Below are 14428 nucleotides of genomic sequence, written 5' to 3' on the forward strand. Positions count from 1 at the left end.
CTAGGTTTATGGATCTCCCATGTATCAGCCCAGCCACCATTATGTATCTACCCTGTGGGTCGGCGTGCGTGGCTGTTATTGTAATTGGCAGTGAGTGGTGAGGCAGTATAGCCACACCTCTGGAGCCTCTAGTGAAGCCTGCGTGATGGACTCTGTCGTATCCCCCTCTGGCCAGCATGGGGCATCTGGTCCCGAGGAGATGATTCTCTTGTAGCATAATCGCAGTGGGAGCGCAGGGTACTAATATCGCTGATCTTTTAATCTTGGCCAGGAGGCTGTTTACATTCCAGGACAAAATTTTAATCATCGGGTGCAGCACGTGAACGGGGCGAATTGTATGTAAGCTGGGCCACACCACAGGGGCGTCCATCCAGGTATTTCGCAACGTGGGACAGGAAAGAAGAGGAAAAGAAGGAAAAAGGAAAAAAAGAAACCCTCGCCGGTCAGGAAACTTAAGCATACATTAACTTGTAACTGTGGTGTAAACATAACTCCTCCCGACTCCCCCCACCCCATACTTCCACCCAGGAAGCATCTGTCGCCCTAATACCCATTCTAACCAGTTTTATTTACTAAACCTGGCGTTAGTGTGGAGTGATGGACCCCTCCTGAAACACGGATCTCTTGCATTGTTTGTTTAGGAGGTTAGCCATAGTGCCCCCTTCAGGCTTCAGAACTTTGTCTCACAGCAAGTATTCAGTGTATACTCAGAGTGTCCCTATCAAGTGCCCTTCCATCAGGGCTCCGCAGTCCGGCTCTGGCCTAGCAGTTTCATCAGCCCAGCGCCTGGGACAGGCCCGGGTCCCCCTCGCTAGTCCCTTGGCTGGCGTCTCTCCCTTCCGGCATGATTCCCGTCGCTGCCTCCGTGCTCGACTCTGGTGCGACCTCTCGATCTCCACTCATCTGGGCCACAAGTTCTGCTCCGCCTCGACCTCCGGTTCCGGCACGTCTTCGGCTTCTCTTCCTCTCCCTTCGGGGGAGCAAACGGTCCTCGGCCGAGGCCTCTGCCCGTTCTTTAGGCTCTCTGCTGGGCCTCAGAGCCTCCTCTGTGAGTCAAGCCCATGCCTCCTCCGGTGAGTCGAAGAGGTGAGCTTTCCTGTTTAGGATGACCTTCATGCGAGCGGTGAACAACAGCATGTAGGAGAGCTGCATGGCTCTTAGTTTCTGCTTGACCCGCTCATAAGACCAGCGTCTGTTCTGTACCTTGCGGGTGTAGTCTGGGAACACCAGGATTTTGTGATTATCCCATAGGAGATCAGCCACGTGTCTGGCTTCTGCAAGAACTCTGTCTCGGTCTCTGAAGTTAATAAAGCGAGCTATCATCGGTCGGAGCGGGCCCCCGGGGAGCCAGCAACCTGTGCGCCCTTTCAATCGAGAACCTCGGCGACAGCGACTGGCCTGGCATCCAGGATTTGAACAGGCTCTCCAAGAACTCGACTGCTTTGTTCTCTTCCACTTCCTCTGGAAATCCCACAAAACGCAGGTTGTTCCTCCTGGAGCGATTTTCAGCGTCTTCGGCCCTTCGATGGAGTTCACCAGTTCGGGTTTGTGGTTGGGCCACTTTAGTTTTAAGCTCAGCAAGGTCATCCTCCATCTGTGAGACCCTAGTTTCAACCTCTGTTATGCGGCCCACTGCATTCCTGAGGTCTTGCCTAATAAGGCCCATATCCACACGGACCTCTCCTATCTTGGACTCCACCGCCAGCTGTGAGGACTGAATAGCCATTAGGATTGCATTTACTCCATCTGGTGTGGAGGCTCCTGATAGCGCTGTGGTCTCTTCAGGGGGGGGGCTCCGGGACGGTATATTGTTCTATTTTCTGTTGTGAGGCCGGGGGCTGTCTGGTGGCCCTGTCTTTTCCCATTCTGTCTCTGGCTCTCCTCCGGTCTGGGGGATAAGTCTCTCAAGGGTACCGGGGATCCCGCAGCAGGAGGAGGACGGGTGGAGAGATGGTCCCCGCTTTGGCCCGCTCCCGGCACGTGTCGCCTCCGCGTGAAGTCCGCGGCCCACTTCGCCTCGGCGACGGCTAGATCGCTGTGTCAAGGCCCCTGCACGATGCCCCCGCTGCAGATGTAATAGGGTTCTCGCTAGTCTCAGCAGGGCCCCGGACCCAACCCAGCTTCTTCAAGTATTCACTCCCTACGGGTTAGGGAGTTCATTCACCGGGCCCCCGGCCTCTCCCTCAGATGACCCATGTGGGCAGGCCTCCCTTCTCCAGGCATCTCCCCCGCTGGACTGGGCTCTCGTCAATGTCTCTAGGGGGACCAGCCGCTCACCATCCGCGGGGGCACGGGCCCCAGCAGCAGCCCATGGCACGCGCGGCCCCCGCGGCAGATCCGCTCACCAACCTCCAGCCGCAGGCCCCAAAGGTAGGGGAGCCCAGGATCCTCCCTCGTCCGTGGCTCCAGGCCCGGCCCCGCAGACTCTTCTCCGACGCCCTGGCAGTGGCCCGAACCGGCACCAGGGGCTCGATCCAGTCGTGGGGCCCAACCTCGGGTCCAGCGGTCCTCCGCTTCCCTGGGCCCAGTCGCCGACGCGACCCACCAGGGGCCGGCAGCGTTCGGCCCTTCTGCCTCGGGTCCCGCAGCACCCACAGACCCACAATGGGTCTCTTAGGTTGTCGCTACAGGTGCGGCACGGCTTGGCCTTCTGGGCGGATGACGGAGGGGTCCAGAGCACTCTTAGAGTGCTACCGCCATCTTGACGCCCGAAAAAAAAAAAAAAAAAAAAGGAGCAGTTTCACATAACATACAAAGTATTACATCGGTACACAAAAAAAAAACTTCACAGCCTATTAAGGTTGCTGAGCTAGCATCGTCCTGGGTGGCTACCTCGAGTCCCTTCATCCCATCTGCTATTCCCCTTTCGATAATGGAGATGACTCCCAGATATAGCCCACGCTAGCCCAGCACAAACTAAGTCTATGTTTGGTCTTAAGAGTTGTCAGCAGCACTCTGCTGTTAAGTTCTTGCAAGTATCCTGCAAGACTGACTGAATCTAACAGTTTTTCTTGATTGAGGGCAGCAAGCAGCTCTGTGGGAATGGGGCACTCCTTCTCAGGTTCCGGTCCCAACACGATGAAGTGTTCCCAACAGTTCCCTTCTCAAAACAAGTCAGGGCACTGGCCCTACGTTATGAGGGTCTCGCTGATGATGGGCACACATGAGGGGTTTCAACTCAGGCACACATACAGGCGATGGCCTGATTTTCAATGTGGCCCTCAATCCTCATACACAGACGTCAACTGACTTGGTGCATATAATGGTGATGGCCAGAATTCCACTGTAACATCTTCCTGAGCAAGTGAGTAATCAGCCTTGTGGAATCAGCTGGATGGCTGCACATCCGCAACGATCCTAACCAGACTGAAGGCCTCTCACTTCACTCAGCCTCGATCCCCACAGGCGATCTCCTCTTCCACATAGGGCCTACTATTCTTGGCGGGGAGGCTGATTCTAATTGCTGACCTACTCACAAGGTAATCTGGTTGTGGCCCTCACAATGTGCCCAGGCCCCACTAACCGTTTACTCTTACTGGAATCAAAGATAACTTTTGACATGCACAGTTGTGTGTTCTACACCAGCCATCAAAAATATCAGCAATACACATGTCTTGTCTGGGGTTGCAGATCTGACATCTCCATACTGTCCACACCCTGTGCTTCTAAAATGGAATTCACAAGCCTCTAAGTTATGTACTGCACACAGTCACACACATGCACCTTAGCACACACAGGCAAGAATTCCAGTGCTACACACAATCCTTAGAGGCCAAGGGTGAGCTAAGCACAGAGCCACGGACATGCACACAAGTGGGCCAGGAGGCCCCACTCTGGTAATGATGATGATGATGATAATGACAATAATAATAATAATAATAATAACAATAATAATAATAATAATAATAATATATTGATCGTTAATTAAAGCCATTCAATGTAAAATCAAAAATATAAAATACAATTAATAAAATCATTCAATTACTATTTTGCAATTTTGAAACTTAGGGCCAGATGTAGAAACACAGCAAATTGCGACTTGCAATTTGCGAGTCCGAGCGACTCGCAAAATGCAACTCGCAATCTGCAATGCAGAAAGGTGTCTCAGACACCTTCTGCGACTCGCTATGGGGTCGCAAAGACCCACCTCATTAATATTAATGAGGTGGGTCGCAATTTGCGACCCCATAGCGAGTCTGGGCACTCACGGGGATGGTGGCCTGCTGGAGACAGCAGACCACCATGTCCGTGACTGCTTTTAAATAAAGCATTTTTTTTTTTTCAAAGTGTAGCCCGTTTTCCTTAAAGGAAAACGAGCTGCACTTTGAAAAAAAAACTGAAACCTTTTGTTTCGGATTTTTTCAGGATTGTTTCCCTTGGACCACTGCCTGCTCTGAAAAAATATTTTTATGTCCAGTTACAAAGGGGAAGGGGTCCCATGGGGACCCCTTCCCGTCTGCGACTGGGTTACCATCCACTTCAAGTGGATGGTAACTGCGATTCCATTTGCGACCGATTTGCGAGTCGGAAATGCATTTTGCGAGTCGGATCCGACTCGCAAAATGCATTTCTGAATTCCGGTGAGGTTTTTGCGACTCGCAAACGCTTTACTACATCTGGCCCTTAGTTCCAGATGCATTTGGCTGCAATAGTTCTGTGTGTTTTAAAAATAAGTTCTTAAATATTATACATCTGCTAATAAGCATACCATTATTTCAGTTGAAGCACAGTGAGATGCGGGTTGACAATTTCTTATACTGGTTTTGAGAAATTTGAGGAGTAAAAGCTGTTTCCTTTCAGTTTCAAAAGCTTTGCCATCTTGCAAAAGCTGAGCAGTCACAGAGGGCATGGGCGAGTGACTCTTTGTGGTAAGTGCAAAACCGACTTGCTGGATTTTCTCTCCTAAATTTCCAGCTTTGTTGTTTCTCACCTATTTCAAACAGACCACAACAAAGTCGTAAGAACTGGATTTTTGTTTCCCATTAAATTGGGAGGACCAGGTACACTTGTGAGGCCGGCTTACTGTATGCATCATCTGTTAGTTGGCCATGTTGCTTTGTTCACTTTCATCAGATCCATACCTTTTTATTTTCCAATAGCCTCTTTCTTAAGAATCAATTTACGTGTTCCATAGGATATGATGCAGCACAACCCCAGGGTGACATATGGAGAGTGGTCGGAATTGACACAAAGGATGTTGTCCAAGGGGTGGCCTTCGTCTGCTGAACTTGTGGCAGAGCTCAATCAGATCTTTAATAATGCAGTCTTTTGGCTCATGAATTGTTCCATGATATTAAATTCAAAGCTGATTTAGATTCAGTTTACAGAATTAGGTTGCTGAAAATTAAGTGATATAATACCATCTGTGCTTTATTGAGCCATTTTCAAATTTGTCAGGAAAGACAATCAGTATGTATATTAGTGATGGTAAACATTTGCATTGAATGCATTAAGTTATGGGGACACATTGGAATCAACTCTGCTGCCTGGGGTGGGACTCCATCCCCCAGGCTTCCCTGACTCTTGCGCTATTTAAAGCGCCTGCTAATCCCGTGGCGCGGGACGCACTGGAATCGACTCTGTCACCTGGGGTGGGATTCCATCCCCCAGGCTTAAGACTCTTGCGCTATTTAAAGTGCCTGCTAACCCTGTGGTGCGGGACGCATTGGAATTGACTCTGCCGCCTGGGGTGGGACTCCATCCCCCAGGCTTCCATGACTCTTGCGCTATTTAAAGCTACTGCTAATCCCGCAGCGTGGGACGCATTGGAATCAACTCTGCCGCCTGGGGCGGGACTCTATCCCCCAGTCTTCCCTGACTCTTGCGCTATTTAAAGCACCTGCTAATCCCACGGTGCGGGATGCATTGGAATCGACTTTGCCGCCTGGGGTGGGATTCCATTCACCAGGCCTCCCTGACTCTCGCACTATTTAAAGCGCCTGCTAATCCCACGGCGCTGGACGCGTGCGGGAGACGCCCGGGCCAAGACGGGCCCGTCATCGTCCAAAGAGGCCGGGCTGGGCACCCCATTTTCAGAAGTAAGTTTATTGAGGGATCTATTAGGTTATACTGTTATTTTATCTACTATCTTATTTTATGATGGGGAAACGCAAAGCTGTGGACATTCCTGCTCTGTCGAATTGCATAAAAAAATCGAAAAAACGGTCAAGTAACCAAGCGAGCTCTTCAATACATAAAAGGAATAATCCCTTAGATGACATTGACTTTTTGATTGAAGAGGTGGAGGTTATTTTGAAAAGTAATCCTACCCCACCATTGTCTACAAAAAACAGCACATCCGAGAAAAAAGTTCCGGACATATTTAAAAAGAAGTCGCAATCATCTAGATCCTGAGTTGAGACTGTGTGAAAACCGGTACCTCAAGTTCCTAGGACAAATTCTTCTAACATCTTGCAGTGACTTGGGTTTGTGTGAGCAGTGTTTCTCCTATGGGGAATGAGATTCTCCGCCCGCTAAGTCCAGTAATTGTGGCGATTCCCAATATTTTATGCACAAATCGGTTTGGCCCCTTGGCGGAGGAAGAGGGATCCTCTGTTTGTGTCCCAGTCGGAATCTGTGCTGATGATAAAGCTTTAACTAATTTTCCCAATGACATTGACATTGATAGATTGCCACCATCCCATGAGGGAATTGTTTTGGTTACTGTTCTTTGGAGGGTGGATGAAGTTAAGGGTCTGCTGCTTTTACTGAGGGACACCTTAAAGGGGGGACAGGCACAGAAGGTCGAGTGTAAGTGCCAGAGGCAAGATAAGGGGTTAAATGGGGGTGAGAGTACTCCCCTGTCTGACCCAAGATTGAGAGCAGGTACCCCTTCCTTGGGGTCCGTTCCTACCAAAAAATTAGTCTATTTCTTACGTAGAGGGACCTCAGCTTGCACCTACAATTGTAAAGTGGAAGCACAGTATAACTTCTAGAAATAGGAACCCTTTGGGGTCCCAAAGGCCTGTTTAAGCTCATTTGATTGATCCTGTTAAGGGGCCTCAGGGAGATGTTGGCAATCAGGTCCCTGTTGAAGTTGCAAGCCCCTTTACACATTTTACTAGGGCCCCTACGTTCCCTACTGATGTGGTAGTTCAAGATAGTACTAAACGGCCAGCTTATATGGAATGGGGCCATGGACTGAGGAGCAAAGGTGTCACCATTTACATGGCTGAGGTGCCTAAACTATCTTCTGGTTCATTGGAAACCCATGATTCCTTGATAAATAAAGTTATCTACTGGCTACGTGCTCAGCGCAATTGTCTCTCAGTCATCCATGCTGATATCCTCAAGGTGGGCAGACACAAACAACATGGCTCAAACTTTGACTTTATTTCTATTTGTTTTGTAGACAGGCTCCTGGTGGATAAACTTGAACTTTGAATCACGTACTAGCTATCTTACGGATTTGAGAGGGGTTGGCATTAGACTTGCACCACACGCACCAGCCGCCGGTTCGTCTTTACCCTTAGATGGCCTAGTCTCTACTCAAAAGTGTGGTCTAGCTCCGGTAGCAAAATCCTTCCATATACCATCAGCAACTGATTGACTACATACTGACCCACATTTAACAGCGTCCCCGGAGGTCAAACCGGGAGTATTTGATAAGGATATAAATCATTGGGAGTCTTGGTGTCCTAGGTCCAGAGATGAGGTAATTAGCTCAGAATTATCTATTAGGTCCTGGAATTTAGCGGGCGTGACAGGAAGCTGGGTGACCCTGAATGGGTCAATTATATCAATAATCAGGGTATCTGTCTTTTTTAGGAGACTTGGGCCGAGGATCAAGTTTATATAGGCGGGTTTTTATCATATTGCATTGAGGCTCAACCAGAAGAGAGGGGCTTAGGTCGTGCTAAAGGGGGCCTATTGGTATTGTTAAACAAGAGACTACAGTGTGTTCATTCCATGTTAAAAATTGATTCACCTGATTTATTGGGAGTACAACTCACTTATGATCAAGATTTTAAGATTACTCTAATTAATGTTTAAGCTCGATCTGTTCCACGGGGATCAGTCTCAGACCTTGGTGCAGTTGTCTCAATTTTTGGATACCTTACACCCTCTGACAAATTTACTGATTGCTGGAGACATGAATTGTACCTTTTAACCTTCCTGTTTAAATAGTGGTTTAATGGATGAAGAAGACGAACTTTGGGGTATTCCACAATTGATGGATAAACAACTGTGTATTTGTTCCCCTGCTGCTTCCCAGTTGATATCCCTATGTCTGAAACATGGTCTTAGGGCTTGCAACAGCCTAACCGCCTCTGATTTGGGCATCGCGCTGACCTTTAAGCATGGCATGTCCACCACTGTAATTGATTATATCTTAGTGGATGTTAGGTAATGGTCCTTCCTAAAAGATATGAAGGTGGACCCACCTTATGAGAGTGATCATAATCCTTTGCTTCTCACCATGCATAGTGATGCATTTAGGAGATCACAGAATGACCACCACACTGTGGTTCCAGCACCACTGCTGGATAATAGTTCCTTTCGAGTTTGCTGGCCAAAAGTGCTGTCTAATCCTTTTTTGATAAAAGGGATTTATCAGTTGCTTGTTGATGTAATGGTTGTTTATGAGAAGTATGAAATTAATGATATCCCTATTCTTAGCATTCATGGAGATTTACTGAAGAAACTCCAGACTTTTTTTATAAAAAAAGACCAGCACCAAGTATGCTGACTGTAATTCTAAAACCAATGTGTGGTTTAATAAGGATTGCTCTGAGGCAAAATTAGCTCTAAAAACACTTATTGCGACACGTTCCTAGGGGGGCAATACAATCAGCAAGACTTGCCTAGCCTATAATAAGACCATAAGACAAGCAAAGAAAAAAGCTCAGTTTGGCATAACCTGCTTAATGCAATTAAAATTAATGACAACGTGACATTCCGGAAGTTACTGTCTAATAGACAAAGAGGGGGTAAGAGCACCACGATTAACCATATTCAACCTGAGAGCTGGGTGAGTCACTTTTCTAAACTCTATGCCCTACCTTGCAAGTTTCCAACTCACGAACCCTCCTCCCCGCTGATGGCTAGAATGAGTTACTCTGGAGAAACCAGGACTAGAATGATTTACTTATGAAGATCCAATTATCTTCACCATTGAGGAAACCATGGCAGCAATCAACTCCTTAAAGTCTGCCAAAGCGCCAGGGCCGGATAAGATTCCGGGGGATTTATATAAATCTGAACCAATAGTATGGTCCTGTAATATAAACTCGCACAAAACTCACACAAACTCGAACAAAATCGCAGCAGGGGCCCAATTCCGAGTACGTGGAAAGGGTCCAAAATAATTCCGATCTATAAAAAGGGCATTGTGAGCTCCCCAGCAAATTATAGACCTATCAGCCGTATTGACAAGCTCCAATTTTTTTTTGGCCAAACAGCTTTTGGGAAGGCTATTAAGTTGGGTTCAAGATCATCAGTTGCTATCCCTACTACAGGTGGGTTTTTCGCCCCAAAACTAGTACGGTAGATCAGGTTTTCAGGCTGATGCTTCTTTATTGGAAAAATATAGTTCTTTCCAGGCAAAATTTATAGGTCGTTTTTGTGGACCTTCGATCTGCCTTTGATATGGTCCCTAGAGAAAAACTATGGGAAGTGTTACATAGAATGGGTACTCCTAATAGGATAACTCATTTATTACAACGGTTACATGAGAATACGTGTGCTCAGGTGAGATGGGTCAACCAGGGAGAATTAACAGAACATATCCCTATCCAGAGGGGGGTTCACCAAGGATGTGTTCTGGTCCCAACCCTATTTACCTTGTTTATAAATGAGGTGGTACAAGTATTGTCTACTTATCAGAATGATGCCCCCTCCCTAAACAAAAAGAAAATTCCTATTTTACTGTTCGCAGATGATTCTTTACTTATCTCCAAGACCCTTATGGGTCTTCAAATTCTTGTTGATAGGTTTAAACCATATTGTGCAGACTTTGGCCTGGAATTGAATGTCAGCAGAACTAAACTAATGGTGTTTAGCCCAGGACCAACTAGGAAATGCACTATTATTCTTGACTGGACCTCCTTAAGTAAGGTCAGTTCAATAGACTACCTGGGAGTCGGGATTTCAAATAATCTTCAATGGGAGGACCAGATCAGAAAAAGTGCAGTACTTCTTCAGCATAGGGCGGGCGCTATTCTGCGTTTCTATAAAAGCTCTGTAACAAAAGAAATATCCCCGCCCATCAAGATTTATTTGGCCAAGGCGCAGGGCGCGGCCACCTATGGTGCAGAGATGTGGGGGGTTTACAATAGCAATAGATTGTCTGTGGGCAAAAATAATTTTGCTAGGGCCTTACTTGCGTGCCCTCGTAGCACACCCTTGATCCTGGTTTATTTGGATCTTGGGTTTAATCGTGTTGCTGATTTGATACCCCTGAGACCCCTACTTTTCTGGGTAAGGCTTTGGTCCTCCTCTGAGCTTATTGTATATAGGGATTCCCTTCTTGACCTTTTAAGAAGACTGAAGGTAGTGTCCGTTTCATGGTTCAGGCATGTGTCAAAATGGTTCCATATTCTGGGGCTTGAAAGCTATTGGGAAAATCCACAAAATTTAGGGAGAAACCATAAATCTATTCTGAAAGCTGCTTATTGGTCTTATGTAAAACACAATCGTCTCTCTTGTACATCGCATGGTCGGCTGACTGATCAATTTCTTGTTTTCAAGTGGTACCCCCAATTCGAACCATATGTAGATCTTATACCTGACACACTGGGGAAGAGTCTGTATGCTCGTTTTCGTTTTGGATGTCTACCGCTGTTGTCCCTAACAGGCAGATGGGGACCGTCTTTAACATCTGACCTATGTCCTGCCTGTTGTAACTGTACTGAATCTGTTGAACATTTTATGTTCTTTTGCCCGGCATATTCCATTCCTCTGCGTAAGTGGATTTGCACAATTTGCCAGAATTTGGGTATATGACAATGTCATACTGCTTTAAGGATTTTTAAAAGTGACACTTCAACTATTTTAATTTCTGCGGGTAGCAAGTTCCTTGTGGCTGCTCGGTATATACGTATTCGTTTTCTTAAGTTAAGAATTTTAAGGCCCATATTTATACTTTTTGACGCTAAACTGCGCTAACGCAGTTTAGCGTCAAAAAGTTTTGCGCCGGCTAACGCCATTCTGAAGCGCCATGCGGGCGCCGTATTTATTGAATGGCGTTAGCCGGCGCAAGCAGACCGGCGCTGCCTGGTGTGCGCGAGAAAAACCACGTACACCAGGCAGCGCCGGCGTAGGGGGAAAATGGCGCATGGGCGTCTTAAAATGGGGCAAGTCAGGTTACGTCGAAAAAATCGTCGTAACCCGACTTGCGCCATTTATTTTCGACGCCCATCCCCCATCAACATGACTCCTATCATTGTAAAGATAGGAGTCATGCCCCCTTGCCCAATGGCCATGCCCAGGGGACTTCTGTCCCCTGGGCATGGTCATTGGGCATAGTGGCATGTAGGGGGGCACAAATCAGGCCCCCCTATGCCAAAAAAAATTATTAAAAAAAAATAAAAAAATACTTACCTGAATGTCCCTGGGGTGGGTCCCTCCAGCCTTGGGTGTCCTCCTGGGGTGGGCAAGGGTGGCAGGGGGGGTCCCTGGGGGCAGGGGAGGGCACTCTGGGCTCATTTTGAGCCCACTTGTCCCTTAACGCCATGCCTGACCCAGGCGTAAAAAGCGGCGCAAATGCGCCGTTTTTAGCCACGCCCACTCCCGGGCGTCTCTTTTGCCCGGGAGTATAAATACCACGTAAAGGCCTGGGAGTCATTTTTTAGACGGGAACGCCTCCCTTGCATATCATTAACGCAAGGAAGGGGTTCACGCTAAAAAATGACGCACATTCCGGGAACTTTGGCGCTATTCGCCTCTAACGCCATAGTATAAATATGGCGTTAGTTGGCGTTAGTTTAGCGTCGAATTTGCGTCGAAAAAAACGACGCAAATTCGGCGCAAACGGAGTATAAATACGGCCCTAAATCTTGTAAATAAGTATGTTGTGTATATGAAGTGGGAGTGATTATATTTTTATTGCTGTTGTCAGATGGCTTTTAAATTTCCCCTATGTTCTTAATAATTTATGCTTTTTTAAATTGTATTCTCTATGGCCGCTTTAATGGTTATGTTGACTGAATAAAGCTTGTGTTTACTTACCATTAAGTAATGCTTTCACAGTTGGTCCTGTCAGATGGTGTGCTGTTTGATGATAATGCGACTCTTAAGCCTTTCTCTCTTTTTTTAGATTCTTGCATATTGGCTTTGAGTTGACCTGTTGATTTGAATTCCACACCCTTAACATTTGTAGGTTGATGTACTGCAAATCAAATGGTACCTCATTTTCCAGGTTCTTGTAATCTTTTTATTTCTTTAGAAGGTTAGAACCTTTGTTGTAGTTTACTTCATGATTCCTATGCTGACAGTAGCTATAAAGATTTTTTAACAAGGGTTGTAGCTCTACAGTGGTACGATCTACCTCAGTTGTGCCATCTGTGAATTGTGAAATCTGTAGCCAACAAACCTTCATCTTAGGTGGACATACTCAATGGTTTTTGAATGTCACCTAATTGTTTGAGATAAACAGAATAAATAGTAGCAGAGCTAGCATAACGCCTTGCTTGAGGCCTTAGTTTTCATATATGTTCTTGTTTAAAGCGTCCACTATGCTCAGTTTCACTTGTCCCCACTTCACTGACACAGGTAAAAATGCCTTTTCACACTTCTGATTATATTGATCACAAAACAGGCATGCTGCCACCTCTATGCTCAAGTCACTTAACTCTTGATAAGAGCAGTAGTCCTTTACCTTCACGAGGGCAGTGCTTAGCGTGCCACTCTTGGTGTAATCAGCCAACATTACTGTGAGAGACGCCTTGGCCAGGGTGGGCATGCGTGATCCGTTTTCGCCTATGACCAAAAATCTTTACTAGGGATCCTGATATCCATTTAGTGCTGGCACTTACAACTGGACTGCACACCCGTCGCCATGCAGGTGACTTTTCTGTCCCAAAGTCTGTCTTACCCCAGTTCTGGATACTCTTTAAACTAGCCTTATTACTGTGTTTGTTCCCCTTCTGGTGATGGCTGCTCTTTTGTGTACCACCACAAGATGATATATGCACTGTTTTGCAAGTTTTCTATACGTTTATTGACCCTTAGTTTTGACTGTTCCTTATCGTCCATTATTAGGAAGCCTGTTCGAACTCTCAGGCTGGTTGTTCATTGTGTCACCATTTTTGACTTTTTCTAATAATGCTGTCACCTGAAGTTAGACTTACCTCTGTTGCAAGAAATGACTGCACTATTCTCGATGACCTCTTTGCCCGTTATGCCCGCAACATTAGGTGTTCTGAGTTTTCAATATTTATGTAAGGGGCCTGTCCATAAAAACAGTCAAACAATAAAGTTAACAATAAATTGAAGAAAAGTAATACATATATTACACATTACAAAGTCTATAATGAAAACATGCAAACAAAAAAAGGTATTCGAAACAACAAAGTATGGTTTTGCCGGGCAGCTGCTACTCTTCCCTTTGTTTATCCAGGTGCATGTATTAGAATGCCTATGCACTCTCAGGTGTTGGTTGATGATTTTTGGTGCCTCGCCCATTGTTTCCTCTTGCAATAGTTGTGGACATTACTCTTCCACTTACCGTTGTTACTGTTTATCTCGTAATTCTGCTTCTCAGTTTGGCAATAGATGAGCGTTTAATCATTTTTAACTCATTGCCTCCATAGATTGTGGCCCTGGAATGATATACGTGCAAGCAGAAGACTGCTTAAACGGACAGATTGACCCTTGCCCCCAAACATGTCGAGACCTGAATGCAGAGCGAACCTGCAGTGGTGTCTGCATAGAAGGTAAATACTGAAAGACACAGCTAAATCCCGGGGGGTAGGGACTGAAGGGCCACGGCAGAGCCTGCACTCTCATTCCAGTACTATTCAGTGGGAACTGCGGCTAAGATTTCTGTACGTGTTGGTCACGTGAGCGTAGAATTGTCAGTACTGGCATACATAAAAGTGGCCTCTGGGGGAGTAGCGTTCATTGTGTTCTGATCTGACTGGTTCAAGTTTGTTTTTCAGGAGTTGGTTACTAAAGCGGCAATGTTTTAAGCTTTGAAGGCTAGCTTTCCCATTACACTGCTATTCTGTCACTACCAAAGGACTCCTGTTACGACAATGGGGATGATTCTTTGACAGCTGTGGAATGTCTAATGCTCGAGAAAGAAATGTCCTATCTAGTTGTGAAATATCCAAACTGCATGATCATTATTACATTGTTATATGTCATATACCACTATTTCACCTTCACGTCTACAGTCTCAGGCTTTATAGGAACGTTTCCAAGTGAACAGTAAGGTTCCGGCTTGTACATTACAAGATTGCTGTCAAACCACAGAAGATGATTTGGC

The 14428-nt window shown here is 46.3% G+C and overlaps 1 protein-coding gene across 1 annotated transcript in view; it reads left to right on the forward strand.

Annotated features, from left to right (window-relative positions):
* The window catches only part of LOC138261625 (SCO-spondin-like), a 1514343-nt gene that overhangs the window by 586556 nt on the left and 913359 nt on the right, over nucleotides 1–14428 (forward strand). Inside the window, exon 58 of the mRNA XM_069210750.1 lies at nucleotides 13752–13874. Within this exon, the coding sequence (XP_069066851.1) occupies nucleotides 13752–13874 (123 nt within the window). The remainder of the gene's footprint in view (nucleotides 1–13751; nucleotides 13875–14428) is intronic.

This window comes from Pleurodeles waltl, chromosome 10, assembly GCF_031143425.1.
Source record: "Pleurodeles waltl isolate 20211129_DDA chromosome 10, aPleWal1.hap1.20221129, whole genome shotgun sequence".
In the NCBI taxonomy this organism is placed as follows: domain Eukaryota; kingdom Metazoa; phylum Chordata; class Amphibia; order Caudata; family Salamandridae; genus Pleurodeles; species Pleurodeles waltl.